The sequence below is a fragment of the Fukomys damarensis genome, unplaced genomic scaffold (genome assembly GCF_012274545.1).
Source record: "Fukomys damarensis isolate Sample0158 unplaced genomic scaffold, DMR_v1.0_HiC HiC_scaffold_30, whole genome shotgun sequence".
Classification (NCBI taxonomy): Eukaryota; Metazoa; Chordata; class Mammalia; order Rodentia; family Bathyergidae; genus Fukomys; species Fukomys damarensis.
Genome location: NW_022900942.1, coordinates 19,318,910 through 19,346,581, shown reverse-complemented (window position 1 = coordinate 19,346,581; position 27,672 = coordinate 19,318,910). Strand labels below are relative to the sequence as shown.

General features: G+C 31.6%; 1 protein-coding gene across 2 annotated transcripts in view; it reads right to left on the bottom strand.

Moving 5' to 3' along the window:
• Positions 1-27,672, bottom strand: part of Cdh19 (cadherin 19) — a 107,570-nt gene that overhangs the window by 59,943 nt on the left and 19,955 nt on the right. For both annotated transcript variants that reach the window (XM_019209216.2, XM_010635437.3), the window contains exons 2-6: positions 20,857-21,165; positions 16,590-16,884; positions 8,590-8,709; positions 6,779-6,943; positions 674-858 (exon numbers count right to left, since the gene is read on the bottom strand). In XM_019209216.2, the coding sequence (XP_019064761.1) occupies positions 674-858; positions 6,779-6,943; positions 8,590-8,709; positions 16,590-16,884; positions 20,857-21,051 (960 nt within the window). In that variant the 5' untranslated portion in view covers positions 21,052-21,165. The remainder of the gene's footprint in view (positions 1-673; positions 859-6,778; positions 6,944-8,589; positions 8,710-16,589; positions 16,885-20,856; positions 21,166-27,672) is intronic.

The following is a 27,672-nucleotide window of genomic DNA, read 5'->3' as shown; positions in this document are numbered from 1 at the left end:
GGGGATCCAATTTAGGACCTTGCACTTGCAGTGCCACTGAGCTAAATCCCTGGCCCAACTGTCACTTAATTTTTAGTTTGGTTTTGCACTCCAGGTACAAAGATTCCTTTGATATCATCCTTAAACAGGCATAAAATATTATATTTCATCACATACCTCTATTCTTCAAGTGGTGTGTAATGACTATTTTTTCCTATTTGGTATCTCTGCAACACGTAGTGAACACCTTTGTTATCAGTAGCCGGCCCATGTACAGATACATTTAAATTCTTTTTACATCTCCTTTTTTTTTCACCTTCCCCATCCCAATACTTCTAAATCCTCTTCTGATTTGCAAATGATCTCTCTCTTTTCATTCAGGTTTAAAATTATACTTTTATGGGCATACATATCTTATGGAATTGATAATTAATTTTTTGGTATTCAGATCATTTTAAGAAAATGTTCTTTATTTTAAAATCATTTTCTTTAACATTTCTTCATACAATTCAAGAAATTATTAAAAAAGAAAGATTTGGTCTCTAAACTCATTTCCTCCCTAAACCATAAATCATGAATTCTCATTTCAATTACTTAATGAAGCAAAAAACCAACCAAGTACACAAAATAATTATGCATATTTCTGATTTAATTTTACACTATGCTGCAAAGCAAATAGTTTTAATATATTTACCTTTTTTAATATAACTATTCCTTCTTGGGTTTCATTATTGGTAATGATGTCAAATGTTAGCGAATCATCATCTTCAATAAAGTAATCCATTTCTGCATTTTCTCCTATGTCATTATCATATGCTGTAATTTTTCCTATAGTTGTCCCAGTGGGTGCAGATTCAGAGACAGTTAGGCGATAAAAGCCTTTAGATAAAAAAAAAACTTCAACTCATTTTGTATAAAAACAGTAATATGTGAAATTTCTAATTATAGCATTCACTTTTTATGATCTGTAGGAAAGCTTATACCTACTCTTTCAGTTTCTTGTTCTAAATTTCAGTATATCTCTTAGAGTGTGTGTCTTTACGTACCTGTACATTTTTTTATTTATCAAAACAAGGAAAACTTCCTGAATTTTCTGAATAGCTTTGCTTTTAAATATATTCTAGGTAGGGCTGGGGATTTAGCTCAGTGGTTCCAGAGCCTGACTCACAAGTGCAATCACCCGAGTTTGATCCCCAGTACAAAACAAAAACAAAAACAAAAACAAAAACACAAATATCCTAGGTAATCTTAAAACCAAAGCATATATTCCCAAATGTTCATTCATACAAACTGTCTCAAAGATTTTTGATTCATCATCACTGTACTGTATTGTCTATTATCCAGTATTAAATGTGATAGTTTTTCAATTTCCTTGAATATTCCTTGATATCTGAGGTTGATAATGAATTTAAGTGTAGATTAAAGGTGTGAGAGATAAAAGACACATAGGTGAGTTTTAAGTTAATAGTTAGAATTTCAGGTTGTGTGCTTGAATTACATTACCCATACTGGAAATATAAAGAAAAATGATGGAAGGGTGTTAGTATGTGCATGTAGGAGATACACAATGCTGAAGCTGAAGTGACACAACAATTCGGTAATGAGAAACTGATGGTAAATTGTGGAGTTTCTTGCAGCACCCAGTGGGTCCACGGCTGCTGGAGTTGACTGCGGAGTCTGAAGACTAGTAAACCCAAGGAGCTGGAACATCTTGATGACAGGATTTTTGTTAACTTGCTCAGAGATGAACCTCATGGGGCAAAAAAGGAAGATCCCAAGGAGGCGACAACCAGATAAAAATTACTCAGCTAAACTGTCACCATGCCATGCTACCAACAACAAAATAAATAAATAAATAAATAATAAATAAAAACTACAATCAGCAGAGCTCTATTCTTTTTTGCTCCTCAATAAATCTGGAGGTTTGGGTCAGTTCAGGGCTTCACTCCTTCCCAATGGATGATTTTCTTCTGTCTCTTCAATCTTCATGTGTCTCTCTACAGCAGTTTGCTGGCCCAAACCCAGCAGTAAATATATTTAACATATATGGCTAAAACCACAAGTTATTGAACTTTTTTTTCCAGAAGTAACAAGTACAAGAAAAATAAACAATTGTTATTCTTGAAATATTATTTGTAATTTATGTTAAAAAAATAACATCAATATTCTCTAGAATGATACTTCCTAGAATTAATATAAGACACATACAATGAAATCATTGTTTCCTTTAGAAGCATATGATCACCACAAATTTCATTTTGAGAATGTAATTCTTTTTAAAATTAGAGGAATATTAGTATTGCTAATATTTTGCTGGGCAAGTTTTTGAGAGTGAAATAATTTAATTGTGCAGTAATTGTTTTCCATTGTGAGGAAAAAAATTTGGTTTCTTTGTATAAATTAAAAATTTTCAGTAATTTGGACAAAGCAATGGCACTTTAATAAACTTGAATACATATACCTTATATTTTAGCTTAATTGAGCTTATACTATGCTTCCAGCTTTCAGAATTAGAAACAACCGAAACAGTTCCTTCAAATACTACTTAGTATGTGCAGATTTTCATATATTCAAAAATCACTTTTAAACACAAATTATTTTTTCAATGTATTTTTAAAAGCTAGGGGTGGTGATGTATGCCTGTAATTACATTTGGGAGGCTAAGGCAGGAAGAGTGCCATGAGTTCAAGGTCAGTCTAGGTTATATAATGAGTTAAAGGCCAGCCGGAACTATATAGCAAAACCTTGTCTCAAAAAAAAAAAAAATCAAACAATAAAAAGAATATATCTATAGATATAGATATAGATATTTGACTAAGAATATATATGTGACTAAGAATATATATATGTGTGTGTGTATATACATATGAATATATATACATATATGTAAATTGACGCAATTTTTTGCAAGATTCTTTTCTTGGGGCTCTCCCTATAACAAGAAACAGTATTTAGAAAGATACCTATCTCTGCTTACATTCTTGAATTATAGCATAAAACAAATAAGATAGTGGCATGCACTAATGCTACATTATGCTTTAATGACTTTAAAATTTTTATAATAGAAATTAATTATTGTGGAATTGGATTGTTGGATGGGAACTGAAGTATGGAATGAACATTTTAAGAAATAAAATTTTGTGAAGATGAAAAGACAGAAATCAGATTGTTCTAGAAACACAATGGGTAACCATTTGCCTGACCCATTTTCAGGAAGCAAAAGATAGACAATGTAGATATATTTCCCGAAGTCATGGCCAGAACTGAAAAATGGCAGATCATGTAGCAAAATTTGGACCAATTAGTTTACACTAAAATTTTTACTTTGTCTTGAGTGAGATGGGAAGACATAAACTTGATATGTTTTTACTTTGCATTTTAATACAATCCTTAAGGCTGTATTGAAATAAATTAGAGTGATGACATAAGCAGAGAGACTAGATGACTGCAGACTGTGATACTAGAAACAAATTCAAGTAGTGGCATGTTCCAAGTCGGCAGGAATGGAAGTAGTGAGGAGTGTTCAGATATTTTAAAATGTAGAACCAATAATACCTTCAAAGGATTGAATGCTTGATTGGAGAAGGAGAAAAGGAAAACAAAAAATAATGTTTGAGCCTCTAGTAAAATTATTTTCTATTCTCACATGGGATGTGTATGGGTGCATATTTCTATGTGGTGTGTGTGTGTGTGTGTGTGTGTGTGTGTGTGTGTGTGCTCACACAGAACACACAGAAAGCAGAAATTGTGCAGAACTGATCACCAGTTCAGGCTGAATAAGGGATTACATTTGACCTGGATAAGGCCAGTATGATCTGAATCATACTATTAGAACTTCTCATACCATGGTGATTTTATTGAGCAAGATGTCATGAAACCTGGATTTGTTAGTGATCCATATGGGACAGTCTACAGGAAGAAGAGGTTTGAAGAAGGAAGTTAAGCTCAGAAGCTCAATAAAAATACATTAAATATTCAATTTTATATGCCATGATAATGAAGATGATGAGTAGGAAGTTATATGTGTATCTGTGGAGTTCATGAGAAAAATTCAGAATGGAGTTAGATATTTGGAAATTTTCATCACAGAGGTCATTTTTAAAGCCATATGGGTGGACAAGATCACCGATAGGTATGACAGGAAGACCATCCAATAAGGTCAGAAGCATATTCACATAAATACTTTAAAATTTTAAATATAGAGAGATGAATTAGAACTAGGAAATAAAAAATAACTACCTATGCTAGAAGCAAAAGCTAATAAGCTAGTGACAATGTTTCAGGAAAGGAGTCAAGAAATCAAGTCAAGAAAACTATATTATAACTGAAATTGACATTAGTTTTTATTATTTTATATTAGCAATACAAGTAAAATCTGGTTGGTTGGTCAAATAATTCAGATAGAACCCAAGTGGACTGGCTTTTGGGTTAAGGAAAGTAACTGAAGAAAGTGTTCATAACACTTTTAAGAAATTTTCTCTAAGAGAAAGACCAAGGGGTTGGGACAAAGTGTTATTAGATAAATATCGAAGCGATATCAAGGCATTTTTTTGGATTGTATTTCTTTTAAAGACGAGGGGAAAATAATCACAAACATTTGAGTGCTAGCAGCAATAATCCAGAAGTCATATTCTTTAGGAAATAAAATTCTTGGTGCAGAGACAGCAAAATCCCTCACACATTTCATTGAAGTTGCAAAGATAAGCAAATTTGGAGGGATTCGTATCAATGTCTAACTTTTAAACTAAAAATTTAAAAACTGAATGATAGAGCAGAAGCAAAAATCTAGATTTATAGTATAGCCATGTGTTGTTTAAAAACAGGGCTATATTTTCCATGTGTCTTGGGATGCTCTTGATGGTGTGCAAACAACATAGACTATCCTTACACACCTATGTTGTATAGCCAACTAAACAGCTGGTCTCTATAGGAAAGCCTGTTGCTTCTAAGCTACAAATCTGTACAGCGCTTTACCATGTATCCATTGGGCAACTGTAAGACTGGTACTCATGTATCTAAACATAGAAACAATACACTAAAATATTAACAGATAGGAATTTTTAGGTCCATTGTAATCTGAAAGGACCTATGTCATACTGTTCATTTACTGACGAAAATAGGATTATATGGTGCACAACTATTTTTCTTGAGTAACTAAGAGTTTAGACAATCCTAGCATGAAAAGAATTGACTAATCTGAGCAGAAAAGTGTCTACATCATTTAGATGCAAGTGTCTCTGTGTGTGTCTACACAGAGATAGTCATTCTCAAATATATCCACCTAATGAATAACAAACCAAGAATTTGAAAACAAATTTACATGACGCCAACTTCCTTTGATTATGCATCTGTTCTACTAGAAGGAAATCAGGGAAAATACAACTTCACTCGAGCCATCAAACTGCCTATGATTTCACTTGACTTTGAGGAATGGGTAAGGCAATGGAGAAGGAAGAAGAAGAAAAAGCAGTGAAAAGACAGTTGTATTTCTGTATATCTACAATCAATAGGGCTGGGGATTTAGCTCAGTGGTTCTGACACCTGCTTTGCAAGCACAAGAATCCAAGTGTGACTGCTGGTACAAAACAAACAAACAAAAAATAACCCATACCTAGTATGGCTGAGTGTGTGTGTGTGTGTGTGTGTGTGTGTGTGTATGTGTACTGGAGATCAAACAAACTCAGGTCCTTGCTCTTGCTAGGCACGTGGCAGAACCACTGAGCTAAATCCCTGGACCCCATGTATATAAACACATAAAATGTATGTATGTATGCATGTATATATACACATGTATACATGCATACATGTTTATACATATATATTATTTTTATCTGCTGCTTTCTTTCCTAAATGTTTTTTTAAATTCTTTATAAAGATGACTGTTTATGTTTTCGGCAAGTGGATGTAAATGTATTTCTGTGGCTAACAATTTTCTGAAAAAGACATTTTGTTAAAGAGAAATTTCATGTGGTTTAATTTGAGTTCATTACAAAAAATAATCAGAGGAAGTGTGACCTATTCTTGCTACAACAATGAAAAAATTTAAAAAGTTATTTTAAATAATTTCATATGATGTGCAGAATGATTTCGCAAGTAAATCCATGTCCTAACCCTTGATACCATAAATATGTTATCTAAACTGACACAAAGGAATAAAACTTGCACAGGGAATTCAACTTATTAGTGACTTTGAATAGAGAGATCATCCTGGTTAATCCATGCAGACACCATCTAATCATTGGAATCCTTAAAACTGGAAAAGACTAAAGCATCCATAAAAGAGATGTCAGTGTAAAGAAATGTTCAATGCATTTGGCTGCTTCTGAGGAGGGTGTGCTATGCCCAGAACTGGAGCGAAGCCTCTAAGAATTAGTGTCCCCAGCTAAGGGCCATTAAGGAAACAAAAACTCCAATCCTATAAATATAAGTAACTGAATTTCACCAAGTCAAAAAAGCAAGGAAATGAATTCTCCCCACCAAGTTTCTGAAAATAACAACACTTCCAGACACCACAACCCCATTGTGGATAGACCCACACTAAGCTTTTTCAATACAATTAATTTGTTGTGAGTCATGGAATGTGTAGCAACTTGTTAAAGATCAGTAGAACTCTGATGCATTATCCCTGTATTTGTGTGTGACTTTCATAGTTTCATTATACCTTGGAACAGTTATAAGATTTAATTTATGCAAATCTTATGCTGGCACAGTACTTTTAGAACACAAACTCTAGCATCTGTCTATAGTCAACATACTTATATATACATTATGATAAAAATTCACACTGTTTTCTACTTACTGTCTTTAAATATAGGCTTATTGTCATTAATATCTGAAAGTTTAATTAATACACTTGCTGTTCCAGACAGTGCTCCATGCTGTCCAATCATGTCTTTGGCTTGAATAATTAACCAGTACTCATCTTGTAGCTCTCTGTCCATTTTAGAAGATATTCTTATGATTCCTTTAAAACAGAGCAAAATTCCACTATACAATCCTTCTTTTACTGTATATCGAACCACTACACAGTGATGTTACATTTTATCCAGACCCTGGAATGCCTTTCCAATCTCTCTTCCCTTTGGCTGTAGGATCAGTGCAGCATTTTGGTTTCATTGTGCTCTGCCTTGAAACACAATCATAATTTTGTCCTCACTTTTTTTCTCATGCGTCTTTTTGTTCCAATTTAAAAGTACACCTTCAATGTATCCATTTACTAGTATTCATATGCTTGCTATCTGTGAGTTCCAAGAGTGAAAGTTTCATGCTTATGTTTGGTTTTCTTAGTTGTTATTATTTTAAGTATTGTACTATTATGCCTCTAAATATCCAGTATACTTTTTTACCTGATATATATATATCCTTTCTCAATCAGGACTGTGTGAAAAATTTAAAGAGCAGTGTGTGGGGGTATTGTTTTTACCCTAATGTGAATTGAGCCCAGGACATTCACACTGAGCTACTATGTCACTAACTTGCCCAGGATGAGTTCCATTTTCCAATCCTCCTGCGTTAATCACCGAGAGGACTAGAATGTCCCACTGGTCCTGGCTAAGCCTTAATATTTTAAAGCATTTACTGCATGTAATAAAATATCCTTCCTGTGCATAAAAAATAATAAAATGTGTGCATTATCCTTGGCAAAGTTTAGAACATAGGAACTCATCACATTCATTAAAATATGACTTTCTCAACAACTCTTAATTGGGAAAGGCTGAGACCATTAGCATTTAATGAATAAATAAGAAATATTTAAAGATTTAAATACTATTTAAATATTTAAAGATTCAATGAAATACTTTAGTTATTTAAACCTCTCTTATCACAAGTTGAAACTATTTATTTCCAATAACAACCACAGAAATTGTAATTTTGTAATTTTTATATTTTTAAATAATCAGTTATGACATCCTTTCATCTTTAAATACCATTAGCTCCTAAATACATGACTCATTAAAGTTTAACCTTGATTTTGTACACAATAAAAAGTATTAAAAAATGTTGTTCTACAAATTGTATGTATTCATTATATATTTTTGATAGAGAGATAAATTATGTTTTATATTTGTATTAAAGAAGCACTGACATAATCAAGTATAGCATTTGTATAAATCAAAATATATAACATATAGGACTTTTTAAAGTGAATGGCTCATAGCAATTCAATCATCTGGCCTAATGTTTATGCTTAATCTCATTCATCTTGTTTGATATGAACATATATCTCACTATAATTTTAATTTATATGTCCATATTGACTAATGTGGTTAAGAGTTCTTTTGCACATTCCTATTTTTTATAATTGTTTGAAAATGTCTTTTTTTTTTGTATTCTTCAGTTGGGCTGTCTCTTTTCTAACTGATTTTTAAGAATCCTTACATATGTTTTAAAACATACGTAAATCATATGAAAATGTCAAAGGAAAATCCAATTTCTATTCTTACAAAACATCTTAAATTCTAAGGGTAATTAAATGTTTAAGAATTAATGCCGATTCATTGATCTAATATTTAGGTCTAATGTAAAACATGTTTCTCAGTAGATAATATTTGCTGACATTTGCCTACTTTAAAATGAGATTAAACTGAATTTTATCTCATTTATAAATACCTGTTGTTGGTTCAACAGAAAAATATGGCTGCCCTTGCAGTAAGCTATAGAGGAGACGAGCATTATTGCCACTGGCGGGGTCATCTGCATCACTTGCTGTCACCTGAGTGACAAATGTGCCTGAAGAGAACAAAACGTATTAACAGGAAATTAAGACTTTTACTTGGTTCAATATTGAATTCAATTTTGTAAAGCACTCTTTAGTTAGTCAATAAGTTGATGATGTAAAACAAAATCACACTTTACTTCCTGTTCTGAAAATACAAGAGTAATGTTTTTTTATGAAAAAGGGATTACACCCATCATCTATTCTAGGCAAGAACTGATCCATTCCTACCTACTTACGGAAATGTTTAAAACATTTTATTTCAATAGAAAAATGTGCTTTGGAATTTTAAATCATGAAAATAGTTTTGATTATAAGATATTCTAAGAGATTTGAAGGAATAGAACATATATTTTTCAATTAAAATATACACTTATATATTGCATGTTCATACACAATTTGTGCTATCTCCAAGGAATGGCTGGGATGGTAAGTATCTACTAAATGTTTATGCACTGAAAGGCTGGCCCAGGCTGATCGTGTTTTGGGGAGTCACGGAAACTCTAGCAGGTGGAACATGATTGGAGGAAGCGCATCCCTGAAGAGTGCACTTTATTCCTATCTCTTACTCTCCCCTTGCCTCTTGTCTCTCACGAAGTGAGCTACTACATTACACCGCATGCTCTGCCCTGGGAAGTTCTGCTTCGCCATGGGACCAAAGCAAATGTACCATTGATCATTATTTGAAACCTCAGAAACCATAAGCCAAAATAAACATGCCCTTCTTTAAGGTGTCTTTCTCAAGTATTTTGCTACAGTAATGGAAATAGCACAGTTTATCATATATACTATATAGGCCTAAATATGTCACATATGCATTATATCTATTATATAGCCTAAGATAAATAATCTAGATAATTGTTGAAAAGGATCTAACATAGATTCTGAAAATTATGCAACTATAATTCCACATAAATTAAGTGAAAATTCAATAGCACAATTTAAGTTTTAATGGAGTATGGGCCAGTTGAGTTCATTACATAAATAAAAGGTTGTTTTAAAATTATGATATTATATTATTATGATATATCTTGATGTTATAGTATAATACATTTAGATATTAATGAAACAAAAAAGTAAAATATAAAAAATTAGACAAAAAACATACATAAAAATACTTGTGTTTCATTTGCAGTAAAAAGAATATTTTATATAAAAGGTGACTATATACGATAGTAGACTTAAAAAATTTTTACAGCAATCATATTTATTTGGGAATTTAAAACTTTCTCACTGAAATAAAAAAAAGAAACTATTTCCTATCATAGGTAAGTATTTACTAAACTTAGTACAATGAGGTAATATATTTTTATGATGAAATATATTGTAGTGGTGCATGCCTGTAATCCTAGCACTTGGGAGGCTGAGGGAGGAGAATCCCCACAAGTTCAGAGCCAACCTGGGCTACACAATGAGTTCAAGGCCAGGCCGGGCAACATACGGAGACGCTGTCTGCAACCAACACACAACCAACAAAAAAGGATATATAAAGAAAATCAATAAAATTATATTAATTAGAATGATTTAAAAGAAAGTATAATTTGTTAATTAATTAGTTTCCAGAGCAACATTATATTAGTAAATCTAGACAGGGCAACAGAAATGAATAATCCAGGCTGGATAGATATATGCACATTGACTTTCCTCACCATTCACTCCTACACCATACTGTAAGACACCATCCTGTAATTAGAATTATGTATTTTTGGGTAATTCTTAACATTTTGACTTCTTCAGTTCACTGAAATCAAATCAGTAAGGAATTGCAGACAGTGAGAAAAATCTTTCTGTGGGTGACCTAAATACCAAAGGTCACCAGGCATCTCTGACTGGGGTCACTAAGGCTTGATCAGTCCTTGAACTACAGGAAATTCAGAGCCAAAACAACTGGACTCCTAAGCCTAAGGATCCTCTTACATCAATGTCTATTCTGTTAGATTAACAAATGTGGAAATAGAAAAAAAAGTTTTTTCAAGGGAGGGCAGAGGTAAGGGGAAAAAATTAGAATCAAGACTTGTCATGCAGAGGTACAAGATCCCAACAATGAATGTAACTGTACTGTATCCCTAAAATGTAGCAATAAACTCAATTAAAGCTGAAACAAAACAAAAAAAAAAAGAAAAAAAAGTTTTTTCAATCATATGGCATTAAGAGTAATCTACCAATCAATAAACTTTCTCTCTAAATAAAAATAAATATAGAATGAATACAATAAATCTGTTATATTTTATATCTATATCTAGCGTCCTTTGCCTGTAACACTATTGAGAATCTTTTAATAAATGTAAGTTTAAATTATTCATTATGTGTTTGTAGCTAGTTCCTGAATCTTTACATTTATCTATTACAAAAAGTTTTTGTGAAATTAAGTTTAATGTGACATTTGGTTTTGACCATTTAATTATTTACAGTGGAGAAACTTATGAAGGAAACACAGGTTGTAAACTTGTCCCAAGTACTTCAGTGAAAAGGCACAACGTAGTGTTCTCTGGAAACTGCTTTGTTGATATATTCATTAATTTATTATGAAACACAGAAAATTATAATGAGGCAACTGTATGTTAATATGAGGTAAAATACTTATTATATATGTGAATTTACATCTAAGTTAGATTGTTGTGATAGCATTACTAAATGTTTTAACATGTAATGATACATAAAATATTTGAAGAAAGTACTACTAATATTTTTCAGACTTATTTTGTTCTCACTGAGCAAAACCTGATGAAGGAAATGTGTAACGCTATCAGAGAATGCTGAGTAATTTGAATTTTATTATCATCTAGGAGTTCTACTGAACACTGAATGATTTTCATCCAAATGTTAAGCTTAACATTAGTAATAAACTTGATTGTGTGATGTTGTCTCATCTCACATAGAATCCTTTATCCTCCAGCAATTATGGGAGCCATCCAAACACAAAAACATTAAAGAGTTATAAATCTTTATGTACAGACTAATTTAGATATCATAGAGAAAATAAGAAACTCAGCAACCGGTGGCAAGGTCATTTTGTAATTAAAGCTTACATTGATTACAGAGCACTAAAGTAAACACGTGTCCATAGTTTATCTTAGTGTTTCTCTGCAGAGATTCAAACTATAGATTTCAAAATAACTCATTTATTTTAGTATGTAATATTTTCTTGGCTTTAAATTCAGTACTATGAAATTTAACAAGCCTTTCTTAGCATGAAGATAGAGATTATCTAATAAGAAAGCTGTCTTAAAACATTTTTAGAAGTGCATTTTGACTAATCTGAAATAAATTTCTTGAGACCCAGATTTGTACCTTTGTTTTTACCTACAATCTAAATCTGTGATTTCGGTAATATTGAAACAGATAAAAGGTGAGATAGATAATCCTATGATCAAACTGAGTTTCATCACACCTCTGTTCATTCTTAAAGAGATCAGATTTTATTTATTTATTTATTTAGTTAATTTATTTTTTAAAATTTTGGTACTGGGGATCAAAGTCGGGACCTTGTGCTTTTGAGGCAGGCAGTGGCACTACTGAGATAAATCCCCGGTCTGAGATCTGATTTTATTAGTGTAAAGATTGTTATTTATTTATAAGCCCTGATGGTTCCATGATTTTTGCATTTATTTTATATACAATTACTTTATCACTTAGAACCTTGAGTGCAACTCTAAAACTAAATGCTATTTCCTATTTGTCACCTTAACAACTATGCAAATTATTCTTCACTATATTTCTTTTTGTACCACATCCACCTGGAAACTAGGCCACTGGTATTATTTTGGTTTATATTAGCACCTGTACTTTTCAGAACCTGATACAGTAGAACTTAAGTCAAACAAATTAATCTGTTTTTAAGAAAGCTTATCAGAAGGGATAAGAAAAGTAATTTGTCATAGTTTAGCTCATGTGTCTAAAGGAATAAAATTCTTGAAATCTTATTTTTGAATCTGAAGAATTTCAATGCATAAAGATTTCTATTTTCCTAAGAAATGGTTGAACTTATTTAAATTTGTATGCATTTTATATTAGGTTGAATTTAAACTGTTCTTATAACACTGGACTGACATACTTGTACCTTATTGATGACAGATTAGTAAAGTGAATCCTCTGTGTGACTATGCTAAATAATATGATCAACAAAAATACTGAAATCTTTCTAATGTTCAAAAGGTTGTGCCAGGGCTGGAGATTTAGCTCAGTGGCACCGCCCCTGCCTTGCAACTGCAAGGTCCTGAGTTCAATTCTCAGTACCTCAAAAAAAAAGGAAGAAAAAATAAAGAAAAAAAAAAAAGAAAAAAAAAAAAGAAAAAAAAAAAAGAAAAAAAAAAAAGAAAAAAAAAAAAGAAAAAAAAAAAAGAAAAAAAAAAAAGAAAAAAAAAAAAGAAAAAAAAAAAAGAAAAAAAAAAAAGAAAAAAAAAAAAGAAAAAAAAAAAAGAAAAAAAAAAAAGAAAGAAAGGGATGTGCAAAGTGCATGCTGCTATAAAAATTCATTGTGTTATACTTAACTGGTAAAGGTGCAAAGAGTGGGGATAGAAAATATAATTACTACTAGTCAATTCTTCTTCCTTTCTCCGAGTAAAAAAAAAATATATAAAACTAAGTTTACAGGAATCATACTTTAAATTTTCTTTTTATATAGACATATACACATATATGTAATAGTGTCATCTGTATGGCAAGATCTTGTCTTAAAAAATAATTAAGCATATTTTTGGTAAAATAATTCAAGTTTAATGTTGAGAGAAACAGAAACCATAAAAATTGTATTAGTTTCTTTACTTCAAATTAAAGTAATGCGGTAATGGTTCAGAGGAAAAATGTTGGTAGAAACACATAGAGAACAATAGGAATATTCTCCCATTTACAAAATTGTAGACTATTTTGTGATAGCCACTGCCCATCACTATGTTGGCTTCCTTCTTCCATGGAAAGTTGTAAAATGGCCTATTGTTTTCATCTGTAAAAACGTTGAGCCCCGACTGGCACATTTGGGGTATCTACTGAATCACCCAGTTAACTACATAATTTGTACAGGCACTTCAAATTGGAATGAAAAGAAATGTGCAATAACCAGATATTGCATAAACTAAATCATATTTTTGAACCTCTTTCAATCTTTTGCAGTGATGAACTTGGACACAATGTTACTGATACTCTAATTGACTAATCCCTCTGTAGTCTTTGCATTCAATTCTGCAAAATAGCTGTTTTGTATCCCTTCAATATAAAATTCTATTTTTTTGTTCTAGTCATAGATTTTATGTCATACTTTATTGACAAAATAGAAACAAACACTTAGCAGCTAATTTTTAGGAACCAATATGATAATATGCTTAAATGTGTCCCACCTATAAGTGCTTGGATTTTATGACATTCTTATTTTAAGTGTAGTCATATACTAAATTCCTTATGTTGTGCTTCAAAATATTTATCTGTTGAAATATTGCTTGGTACATACCTATTTCATTAAATATCTCATTTTTTAACTTTTAAAAATATAATAATTATACATATTTGCAGGTACAGTGATGTTTCTAAACATACATACTATTTGAAACTACTAATTTATGTAGGTAACTTTTGAATTCTTATCATTTGGTAAATAAACTATGACTTAGTGATGAACTAAAAATCCTCCTTTGACTTCATTTTCCTTTTCACAGTGCCTCTTTTGATTTCCCTACAGTAGAACACTTTTTAAAATTTGCTAAATTCTTTGTCATCTCTTCTTCCCTTTCCATTTTTGCCATAGAAGAGTCTCCAACATATTACAAAAGAAAAATTCAACCAAACTGTTCTTAGCAAAATCACCAGGGGTTTTCAACTTGCCAAATCCAATCACTCATTTACCTCAATTTTATATAACCTCACAGCAGCCTTGTACATGGCAGAAGTGTCTCTTCTTTTGTAAAATTGTCTTTTTCTTACATCACTGGAAAACCCCATTCATTTGCCAGCCAATCCTTTATTAAATTAAACAAAAATACTAGTACATTCCTGCAGTGCATGCAGTTTATAATTATCTTGGGGAGTGGGTATGTATAGGTACTACAGCTTGCTTTCCTTCTCTTTAAATCTCCAACCCTGCTTATTTCTTTTATAAAATATCCTTCCCCATTTCTCCATCCTCCCTCCCTCCTCTAATTCCCCTATACCAAATTTCGTTCTTATTGATTTTATTAATTTCAGCTCATGCTATGGCATATAATGTTTACTTTCATCAAGGTTAATGAGTTTCCATGCATGGAATATCTTTCTTTTACATTTTCCCCCTTCCCTTCCTCTTCACCTCTTGCCTTGTTTTCTTGTACATCTTCCTTATTGCAAGGGATCCATTCCCCACACACCAGCTTAAAGATGGTATGATATCTCTCTTTCAAGTGAGGCAAAGCACAAACAAAGGAGTAATGAAGAATACATGGAAGGGAAAAAGAAAATGGATCTCTTCTAGTCTTGTTTTGATTAACAATAGAGTCAGCCTGAAATATGTTTGTCTTTTCTCCTAGCAGAGTCCCCACCACAGTCAGGCCTTACATAAACTTGCTGCATGTCAGGGACTCCCACATCACTACATAAGATCCTGTTCACTTTATTATGGAAATCTTTTCCTAGAGTATGATATAACTGACCTCCTTTTATCATCACTCCAAAAATGGGCCCTGCCTCTTCAGGCAACTAATCATAATACTTCACTTATACTTTAAACTGTCATAGCATGCATGATTAGTCATGACCCTGTTTATTAAAAATTTGTTATTTGTTCCTTATGTATATAATTAAATGTGAACTAGAAATTAACTCCCATACATCCTTTACAATTTTGTCCTATTTTCAAAGATATATTCCTACCATGGTAGGTCCATAACATGCACTTGATGAGGAAGAAGCAGGTAGGAAAACTAGGAGTATACGGAAAAAGGATTAATCAGTTGTCATATAAGAGGAGACAAACAGAGAGAGAGAGGGAAAAGAAAAACTGATTCTTTGCTTAGCTAACAACTTGGAATAATTTTAAACACATTTTTATATCAACTGATAATGTGTTTTGATACATAATACAAAGGTAAAATTTTTAGGCTGTACTTAAATAATTATATTCTAATATAAAATGACATTTCAAAATTGTGAATGTTAAAAAATGAAATGTTAAAAAATTAAATATAAAAATATATTGTGGATACATATATATTTTAAAGTTGTTTCATAATGAACAAATATTTAACTAAAGCAGTTTTTAAATATTTTACTATAATTTAAAATGATCATTATTGAATCACATTTGTCTAACACAGTTAAGAAACACTAGGGGTTTAAACTATAGTATACATTGTGCTATCAAAAAGTTTTGGCAGACTAAATGAGAGGAAAGTCTTTTACACAAGTGTTTTCCCCAGTGAAATGATATCTTAAGTTTCCAAGGCAGTCAATCTTTACAGCTTATCAAAATTACCCTCTTCTACTTTTACTGTATTTAAAATATTAATAACAATACCATTAGGTTTAAGAAGAAACGTGACTGAAATTCCTCTATGCAGCTATACAGGTATTTACCTAGATTCATTTTTTTTGTCTTTATATAGTATGGTTTTGATGCATATAATTGCTTAGGTTTTATAAATTGGCTTTCTATATTTCATATGTATATTTTATAGAACGTTATCAAATTTGCAAATAAAAATATCTAAACCTTATCGCTCTCAAGTTTGAAGTAAAAAATTAACAACATAGATATTAACACATACAATATTTTACAAAATTTTACGACATAGTTGATTTTTAAAACAATTTACTTAAGCAGGAAGGAAGCACTAATGTAGAATTTAAAACAAGCTACTTCCAAACATATTCTGAATGCTTTAAATCTGTTGTCATTGTTAATATATATGTGAAGTAAATTAATATGTAATACCTTCTGGAGACATCTCGGGCACCATGGCCTCATAGGGTTCATCTAGGAATTTTGGTTCATTGTCATTGATATCCGAAACTCTGATGACAAACTCAGACTCAGGTTCCACAGCCCTTCCAGTGGTGCTGTCTATTACTTGGGCTCTCAGAATGTAGAGGGATTGTTCTTCTCTATCAAGCCTCTGGTTGGCATATATGTCACCTGTGCTGTCGTCGATGTCAAAAATACTTCCAGCTCCAGCTCCCAAAAGTCTATACTGGAAGGAGTTGTTTCCATTATCTAAATCGGATCTTAGCTGCAAACACAAAGAGGGACGAGTGAGTTTCCAGTTATGGTGAAAAGAACAAATCGGTTTTAATTGTTTTGTTTTCATGTATGCTAGTACTTCTAAGTCAATAATTCTATGTAATATTTACAATATATTAAGTCAAGTAAACTATAAACTTCAATATTTAAATCTATCATTAAGAGAAGGGAGAAGACTTTTTTTGTTGTTGTTGTTGTTTTGTTTTTTTGTCCCGGGACCTTGCACTTGCGAGACAGCACTGGGCTGAATCCCCGGTCCTTTCATTTTCAACATACAAATAACTACAGAAACTTTAGTACTCTAAATACCAGAAGATACTTCTAGTGAAAAATATAGTAACTGAAAAAAATGTCTTTTTCATAAATTATGCACAACATACTTGGTTCAAGTTTGTTTTGTGATTTCAGTGAAATTATATTCTAAAATATTTATATTACGGGACTTAGACAAAGTGAGGGCAATAATGAGCTATTTAAAATATATCAACTATTTAATCTCATTTAAACAATGATATTCATTATCTTTGCTGAGAATACATTGAAAACATGGTCATGATTGGAAAAAAAATAAGCAAGCTAATTGGAAAATGATCTCAGCAATCCACTAGGCATTTATTATACAGAAAAATATTCCCAAGTTTCTCTGTATTCAGTCACACCATTAATCACAACATCAAGGCACATATTATTGATGCAGTCAATCATATCTTTAGTAAAGGCAAGGGAGAATGAAATATTTTGAAATTTTTCATTGTCACATGTCTTGGTGTAGATTTATTATTTTAACCAATCCCAGAACCTCGCAAATCACAATTATACTCTTTAGCCTATGAATTTTAATGAAAAATATAAACTCTTGTCTTTCAATAGAATCTATTTACTTCTCAAATGTGCATTTTGTTCTTGTGTTGACATTTTTTTCCTTTTGAAACATGAAAATAAATTGGTTCATCTTTTTTTGTTGATGAATTATTTAGAATTTTAAATTTATATATAAAACTACAAGTTTTACCATGGTATAGTGAATTGATTGTCCCTTTTTCATAGAATAAATTATTTTTATATAAAGAGCTCCCACTTTTTAAAATGACCCCCTCATTGTAGATATACCTTTTATAGATTCATTATTCTTGAGTATGCTTTTTTTTGGTTTGTTTTTGGTACCAGGGATGGAACTCAGGTTCTTGCATTTGTGAGTTGAGTATGCTTTTTAAAGTAAGAGCGCTTCTCAAAGTACAAAGTTAACCATGAAGTAGAATCTTAATTCAGAACTTTCCAATGGCTTGACTTTTAACTTATTATTTTTGACTAACAAATAAAAATTATATGGGATTGTGGAGAAAATCTACTCATATTTATAACAACTAATTTTAAATCTTAATGTATTAAGTATCGGTGCTCCTTAATAAAACAAAAAGAAATCAAAGAAACTAGTACTCAGCTTGAGTTTCTCCTATCTCTCATTTAATTTGGTAATCTTGATTATTCATAAAGAGAAATATTTTGTGTTACAATGTCTAGAAATTAAGAAAAATAAATGTATGTTCCAATCATTGTATCAAATAAAGAATGAATGGTCTATATTTTTAAGGGTACCACATGCATGTGATATAGTATGAGAATTTACTCAGCATTAAAATTATGTTGTTATATTTTATAATAAAAATGTATTATAAGCACAGTTGCTGTATAATTTTCAAAATCAGACAGATTTTAAAAAGTTTGCTTTAATACTTGCCTTTTGAGGTCACAAAATGTATTTGTCAAACACTTTTTTTGACCCTACTAAATATTGTGAAATTTATTATGTTTCTCTTTAAAATATATTTTCTCAATTAAGTAGCCATTTTCAATTTGGCAAACCTGAATCACTTGAAATTTCACTTAATTGTACTTATCCATTTTAACCAGTTTTAACAAACGAATTAAAAGTTAAGTTTTCTTGGATACTACAGTTACATTTTGTCTTTACTAGCTTTTTCATTATGAGCACCTAAATATCCTTTACAGATCTCTATTTTTAAACCAGTCATCTGTATGTTACTGAAGCACACGAAGTTGTTTACAGGACAAAAATCTACTAGGGTATTTCCACATTTTTAAAACGTTTTATCGGTTTGGTATTGTGAATTGAACCTGAGGCCTTCACCCTGAGCGACAGTACATCCCCAGCCCTTTTTTATTTTTTGAGACAAAGCCCCACCAAAACACAAACTTGCCCTGGCTGGGCTGGAAATAGCCCTTGCCATGCTTCATCCTCCCACAGCGCTGGGACTGAGGAGCGCAGAAATGGAAAGCAGCAAAGGACAAAACAGAGACTGACAGTCTCCTTGTTGAGGGTCTCAGGGCTTGTCCTTCCTGCTAAACCCACGGAGGTCACTGTGACCAAAAGGTGAATTGCTGAAGCACCACCTGCCTGTACCTCTTATCTCCCTATGTCTTAAAGACAAACCGCAAAAAAATTACAAAAGCAAAATTATCTCCACCTCCCTTTGCTAAGTTCTGCTTCTGTAAAATTCTGCTCGCTCCCTGCCTTGGCTAAAGAACCGGTAAATATGAGAACAAACTTAGAAACTGGGCTCCGACTCTGGAAGGTGACTTCCACCTGGCCTGCTACGTAGTGAACAAATGTGCCTTTCTCTTCATTTCTCTGAGCACCGCTCTCTTCCTTGGCCCTCCTGCCCTCTGAGTGCCATTTTGGCACCACCATTGTCTTTCAAAAACAGATGCTATAGAATGAAAAGAGGGATAAACAAAATCCATCTACTACAGGAGCAAAATGGAGGGTGGTGTAGGGGGCAGCAAAAATAAAAGCAACTAGAAAATGTGCCAACCACAAAGGCGGCATTTGTTCAAATTACGTGGGTGCACTTTCCTCCAGTCTCATATTTACCAGTTACTTGCTTGTCACCCTGTGTAGTGACATCCTGTGAAACTCATTGCAAACGTGATTAGCACGGCTCAGATATAACTATCAGGAACTTAATGGCAGCTACATTTTTGTGATCTGTGCCCATGCTTTACCTACAGACATCTTAAAAAATTATATAGGAGGAGAAGTAATGTTTGTAGCAGGCGTGCACACACATCTACAAACTAGTGTTTCGCAATCCATTTGCCCAATAGTTAAGTATTTGGTTGAATGTACTCATATACATTTGGCTGAAAAGATAAGTGAAATTCCATGGAATCTGGACATCGTCCTAACTACAGCAATTTTGAACATGCTAGGAAAAGACACTTAATAAATACTGAGTACTTTGCCCTTCGGGCCCAATTTAATTTTAATGCAAATTAATTAGCGATTAAACTTATTTCAGTTCATTCATCTAGACAAAGAGCCTCCTGGAAAAGGAAAAAAAAAAGACATGATATAGTAATCACCTATGTTTTTAAAAAAGCAAATAATTATGAAAATCAAAAATATAAATAGATCATCTCCCAAAGAAAACTTTCTGAAAATGCATTCTTCTGAAAATGAAAATAATTATCCTTTGTACTTCAACTTCTCGAATCAAATGAAATATGTAAGCTCTTGAAGCTCCTTGGATGTAAAAGGATATTGTATTAATTTGCTTCTGTAAAAATGAATGAGAGGTTGATCAACAGCTACTTAACAGAAAATCAGGGTATTGTTGGTAAATAGTATTTGACTCCATATGGCTTCTTTGACCAATTACCAAAAAAAAAATTTAAATTTTCAGAAGCTTGTAAATGATGCTAAAGGATGCACAAAGGATGCTAAAGTAAAATGTGGAATCTAGTAATTTCTCTCTTCCTCTTGATTTTAATGACTATTTAAAGTGCTTCCAAATCTGTAATTTCAGCTTATGTTTGAGGTTTCAACATTCATGAGGAAAAATAAAAAGAAAGGAAATCATGAAACAGTAAGACTTCGCTAACTCATTTGTGTGAAGTTGTTACAGTGCCCCTTAGTAAAACACTTTCAGAAAATAAGTACCCGTCCAATGAGATGCCTAGTTGTGTTCATTTCCTCTGGTACAAAAAATTGGTTCCACACCCAGCCACGTTTCACTCTCAAATGATATCCCGCTGGTTGCTTAACCTTCTCAGTTTTATACTTTTCTGTTGCCTTAAGACAAGGCCATAGGAGAGGAATTCCCAGCATAAAAGGTAGGAAGATACCACAATCCATTCTGATGTCTCTGGATTCCAGCTGTTACTCTTCATAGGAAACCGGATGTTGCCAACAAAAATCTTGTGTTCCTTTATATCTTTTGTATTTAAAATTTAAATATCTTTTACATTCCTAAAGCATAAGAAAACAAAATTTGATATTTAAGAAATAACATTTCTTACATAATTGCTAAAGACAGGTAACAACTTCTGCATCTAAGACAAAGTAGAATAAGAAGCATATATTTAATTTATCTTCCCATTAAGTGACTCAATTATATTTTGTAGCTCGCCAGTAATTTAATTGGAATAATTACAAATTTCTGCTCAGGCATCATTTGTTTTAAACTGCAGTCATAAATCTGCCTGAAGGTTGAAAAGTTATTGGAGCAGTCTCCTTGATTGACAGCTGACACTGACATAGAATTTTTATTATCATTTAATTTGCTTACTTCCTCTTTTTGTCCTAGTAAAAAACTCAAGGTAGATTGTTAAAGTAATAGTCGAGCAAGGAGAAATAAAAGTCATACGTGTCTCTTTTTTTCACTCAATAGAACTAAACTTTCTCTCTTATATTCACAAAATGTGATATCTTATGCAGTTGAATAGACAGAATAAAATATTAGGAGTAAAAACTGATATTTAATAATCAATTAGATTAAAATATTCTGACTAGACTTTCTGTACAATGTTTTTACTTTTTTTATAATTAGATATGGAAAAGAAGCATTTATCTTAAGGAAGTAAAGACATTTGTAGACAATAAACACAGAAGTATGGTGTCTGGGGGAAAGGGATCAATGTTTATAGTACGTAAGATGGATATAAAACTATCTTCTACTACTTAAATATTAAAACACAAAACAGACATACTGAGTTTTACATTTTACATTTACTTTTTGTCAGTACCCAGGATCAAACTCAGGCCCTTGCATGTGCGAGGCAGGCAGCAGAGCCACTGAGTTAAACCCCCGCCCCAAAGTTTTACATTTAAAATCTCCCATTTACTTAAGGGAGAGCTTACCAATTGTCTCTCTCAGGATTGGTAATTCTCATCCTTATATGTAATTGAATAGCTTTGCATTTCCTACATCAACACAGTACATACATAAAAGCAAATGGAGTGTATTTCTTTGGCTTTCATAAAGAAAAATAATTCAGTGAATTCCACAGAATCATTTACTACCACGTAATCAACAGCAAAGCCATAGGATCTTGAGTTAGAAGTTTCTTTGCATAGTCTTCTTTTGAATATGCTGAAAATATTTTATGAACATCTCTTGACAGAATGTTTTTAGAACTTGTGCTCTTGTTAGGAAGAGTCATTTAAAAACACTAAGAAAGAACTCAGGAATGCTGTGTTCCTTCTGTAGTCTCTTGGAGCGGATGTATTCTAGTAATTTTCTTAATGAAGAGATTCAGAAGAAGGTGAAAATTCAGGATGAAATTCATCCTTAAATTAAATATTTTAAATGCATACATCTATTATTTAAATGTTACTAAAATATGTATTTTGGTAACTAATTTTTAATTTTATTTATGAAAAATATTTTTATAAATTTGGAAAACTATACTAGTGCTGATATGAAAAATATGTGTTATATTTTAGCTGATAACATTTCTGTTGACTTATAACAATATTCTCATATAGCTATAATTAGACAGTATAATGAAAACATATGCTTCACTACCTAGTTTTAAAAATTACCAATATATAAGCTTGGCATGGTGGTGCACCCCTGTAGTCCCAGCACTCAGGAGGCTGAGGCAGGAGGATTGCTGTGAGTTCAAGACCATCCCTGGCTACATAGTGAGTTCTGGGTCAGTCTCAACTACACAGTGAGACCCGGTCTCTAAATACCCCCCCAATATAATCAATCTCATATCATCACATGTGGGCGCACTTACTGATAGTAAACAAATTTCAAATGTCAATAATTTTAATAATTTAAGACACATACATACATACACACACACACACACACACGCACACACACATACCATAAAGGCTCCATATTTGGGTGTATGTACACACTTTAAAAATGAAAATTGGCCAGGTGTTGTGGAGATGCCTGTAATCCCAGCATTGAGGAAGCTGAGCCAGGAAGACTGCTTCAAGTTTGTGGCCAGATTGAGTTAAATGGTGAATTCAGGGCTACTATAAAGTGAGACCCTATCCCAAAAACCAAAAGGAAATAAAGTAAAAAGTCAAAACCAATCATTGAAATTACAAATACATTTTCATATACTAAACTATTCATCAAGTGTCATTCAGTGCATCGGCTTTCTCATTCTCTTTTTTTACTTTACTTTCCAAATATATAGTGAACAAAGTCATTTGTTTCCGTCGTGTTTTCTGCATTCTGGATTTGGATAACTGGATCATTATGGCGTGATTTGATAGGGTTCCTTATCTAATATACTTCACAAATATCGATACAGGTTTGATTAGTTGCAAATTAAAATATGTCAAAGTCACTGCAATGGTAATATGTAGCTCCTATTCCCTGTCATCCTGAAGCTCAAAATTACATAAATCATTTTATATTTTGTGTCTAACAATATGGAGATCAATTTTGATACTACTATTTATTGGTAGATTAATATATTGCCAGCAGATTCATTTATTATGAATTGTCTAGCCATATCGTTTTAAAAATTTACAGATTTGGATATTCATTGCCTAAGTTGAATATTTCAGTGACTACATAGTAAAATACAGTAATAAGAATGAACCGTTTAATAACATAATACTTGAAAAAAAATCACATGTTGATTTTATGAAAATATTAAACGATGAAGAAGAAAATACCTTTGGCTTTGAAACACTTCAGCTGAGACTAACCTAAGTGCAACAAGGAAACCAATGGTTGCAAAATAATTTTTTAAACAGTAAAGAATTTCACTATTTCATGAGAATATCTATCTACATAATATATAATAGAAAATATAATATACTATTATGAGATAATCTATATCTTAGGATCACATAAGGAAAGGTGGGAAATATTTTTTAAAAGAGAGTAAGTTTTCAAAATTTATATGAGAAAAATATCTCCCCCCAAATAACAACAAATACTAAGAAAAGTGAAAACAACAAAAATAACGTGATAAGTATGTTAAAGTATGTTGAAATAAAATAAAAATGTAATATAAAGAAAAACCTTAAAATCAGTATTGAAAATCTAAAAAATAACGATGCCCATTCAATATTCATTAGAAGTAATGCAAAACTAATGACAGCAGGTAGCATACTTGAAATTTTCAGAGCAAAACTTCTAACCTATAATTATATTTTCTACAGAATCAGAGCCATATAAGGGAAAAATGGGAGTGTTTAGCAGCAGCAAGAGTTAAAATTATCTTCAGCTGGTTCTCATTTTTTACCCTTGTACCTGCCCTAAAATGTACCAATAAACTCAATTAAAGCTGGGAAAAAAAAGCTTTAAAAAAAATCTTCAACTGAAAGACACATGCACCTACAAAAAGTAATAATGGATAAATATTAATTATGTAAATAAAATAAAAGGCTATTATACTTATTAATGGTTTTGAAAACTGAGCATGCAATAACATGTTATGGGATATAAAGAAACAAAATTCAAGATGATAATGGGACATGGAAGAGATAGCAAGTGGAAATGCGTGTACTTGCTTCTTACATTATGTATAAGATTATGTAACAGTAATTCCACTAGACTACTGTGATAAAATGCACATTTAAATTACTAGAACAGTAACAACAAAGAAATAAAAAATGTACAGAGAAATAATATTAATACTTTATTAACAGGACAACATATGGAAAGTTGGAAGAAACCATGAATTCAAGTTGTATGGCAGGAATTACAAAATTAACCACACTGTTAGAAAGGAACTAATGAAACTTCATGAATACAAAGTAGAGGTTGGTAGATAACCAGTCAAAATTTAACCCAACTATGTACTCTACAATGGGATATACTTTAATTATATATAGAGATAGATTAGAAGAAAAATGATGAGAAGAGGTATAAATAAAAATCATATCCATTTCCCATCATCCATCATACATTGAAATGGGAAGAATGTGTTCAAACGGAAAGGGGAACAAGGAAAGAGGTGGAGAGAAAGGAAGGAACAAAAAAAAGTGAAAATAGAAGGACAAATGGAAATGAAGCTTCTTAACTAGGGAGGGGAGGGTACTTGGGGGAATGGAGTAAAATAAAATAAAAATTTAAAAAAGCATACAAGTTAGCTGAAGCAGTATAACTATTTCAAGTAAACCTTGTAATAAAGAACATCTCATGAAATAACAAAGAATATTTACAAAGATAAAATAAATATATTCATTGTAAGGTCTAACAGTCCTTAACTTCAGCAAATGTATTATAGAGTTTAAAAATACATGAAGCCAACTTAAGAGAAGTCAGTAAAAGTAGTAAAAGGACAAAAAAAAAATAGAATAAGCTCATTGTTCGAAAACATCCATAAAATTAATGAATAATTAGCCAAGGTGAAGGAAAACATGAACAGGTGGACTAAATTAATATTAAATGAAAAGAGAATAATTGTATGTTTTCTACAAGTTTTAAAAGGGTATAAGAGAATAATACTGTGAAAAAATTTGATGATATATTTGACAACTTAGATGAAACGTAAAAATAAAAATTATTAATCTGTTATAAAAAAATTTAAATGGCAACTGCACTTTTACTAAATATATTTTGTATAATGCATATTTTAAAAGATCCATACCCACAGAGATATTATAATACATAAAATAATAAATAAATAGTACCGATCTTACACAAATTCTTCCAAAAGACAAAGAGGAGTCAACATACCCTACTAATTTGATGAGGCCATAAAACACAGTTAACAAGAGTAGATAAGAATGTCAATTTTAAAACAGCAATAGGTCTCATAAACATAAAGGCAAAAATCCAGAAAAAATAATTGCAAATTAATCCATGTTGTGTTTCTTCCTAAAAAAGAAATGTGTTTTATAAATGTGATTTATATAAAGAATGGAAAGGTGGTTCAATTTCAGATTTAAATCAGTAGAATCCTGCATCAAAATGATGGGGGAAAGTTATATAATCTCAATGGATGTAAGAAGTATTTGACAAATTACAACACCATCGACAAATCATAACAGTAGATAAAGCACACTAGTATTATGATATATGACAACTATATAAAACTGAAATTCAATATCTTAGGCTAAAGTACAGAAAAAAATAGTCTTCCGTTAACATTAAATTCCTTTCTATATTTTTATTTTTATATATTCAATTCTATATTTTCTTAGTAACCAGAGTATGGAAACAAAACAAATGAACAGACTAAAATATGTTGGAAAATGTTTTATTGCAGAAACAGGAAGGATGAACAATATAATACATAATGCAAATATTTGAGTATCAAATTATTAAAAAATTAACTGATTTTATTCAACTGATTAATGCTCATAGAATACCTGTGAAGATACTACCTCACTACCTGTGGGAATAATCACATGAAAGCATTAGAGGGAAAAATGCCTAGAGCCCACAAAGCCAAGAATAATATCTACTATAAGCAGAAATATTTTAAGACTGGTAGTTCATGTTTAAGGGGTAGGGTGTTGGTAGATTTTTCCCAACCAATTTGAAAATGTTATTCTAGTACGAAAAGTTCCCTGGTTTCTCCAGGAACCTGAAAAGCATAACAGTAAAGAGTCAATGTTCCAACAATGTTAATTCTGTCTATGAATAAATCTAAGGAGTGCTTATAGGGAAAATAAACCTTCAACTCAAAATATGAGAAAATTCTTAATGTCTACCATTTAATTAAATTATCCAGACATTCATTGAAGCAGGAAAACTTGACCAATGATATGTTAATGAATTAAAACCGACCCACAAATTATACAGGTAACTATTTAGTCAGTTAGGACTTTAGTTATTTTATTTTTTATTTTTTATTATTTGGCACCGGGGATCCAACTCAGGTCTTTGTGCTTCAAGGCAGGTGGCAGAACCACTGAGCTAAATCACTGGCTAGTTTCTTTCATATATGAAGACAGTGGTATTTATATACTCAAGAAGTAAGAGGAAATATTAAGCCTGATAACAGAAATGAGAAACAAAATAAAGATTCACACTAAAGAGAAGAAATTTGGGTAATGGAAAATGCATTGTATATGATAATGACATTGTCCATAGCTCAGAAAAGGGAGAGTGAAACTTAAAACATAAAAAATTATTTGATTATGAAATTTTATTTATTTATTAAAATTAGTGAAAAATCGATAAGTTTGGTGACAACTTGAAATATCCCATAGGTGAATAATCACAGGTTTTTAGAACAGGTAAAATCTAGAAAACCACAGATCAAAATATTTTCAAAGAACTGGAGCACAGACCTGGAAAATATCACACCAAGGAACATCATGATCAAATTACTGAAAATTGCTACTAAACAGAAAATTTGAAATTTACCCAGTGGAAAGAGAAGATAATATAGAAGAGCGAGGGCAAGGAAGACACCAGATACCTAATGTAATTGAATCTAAAAGACAGTAAAACTTTACTTTCTAAAGTACTGAAAATAAAAGTAAAATTTAAAACAAACAATGCTAGTAAAGTTGTTTTTATTTCAGCAAAATAAATAGTTG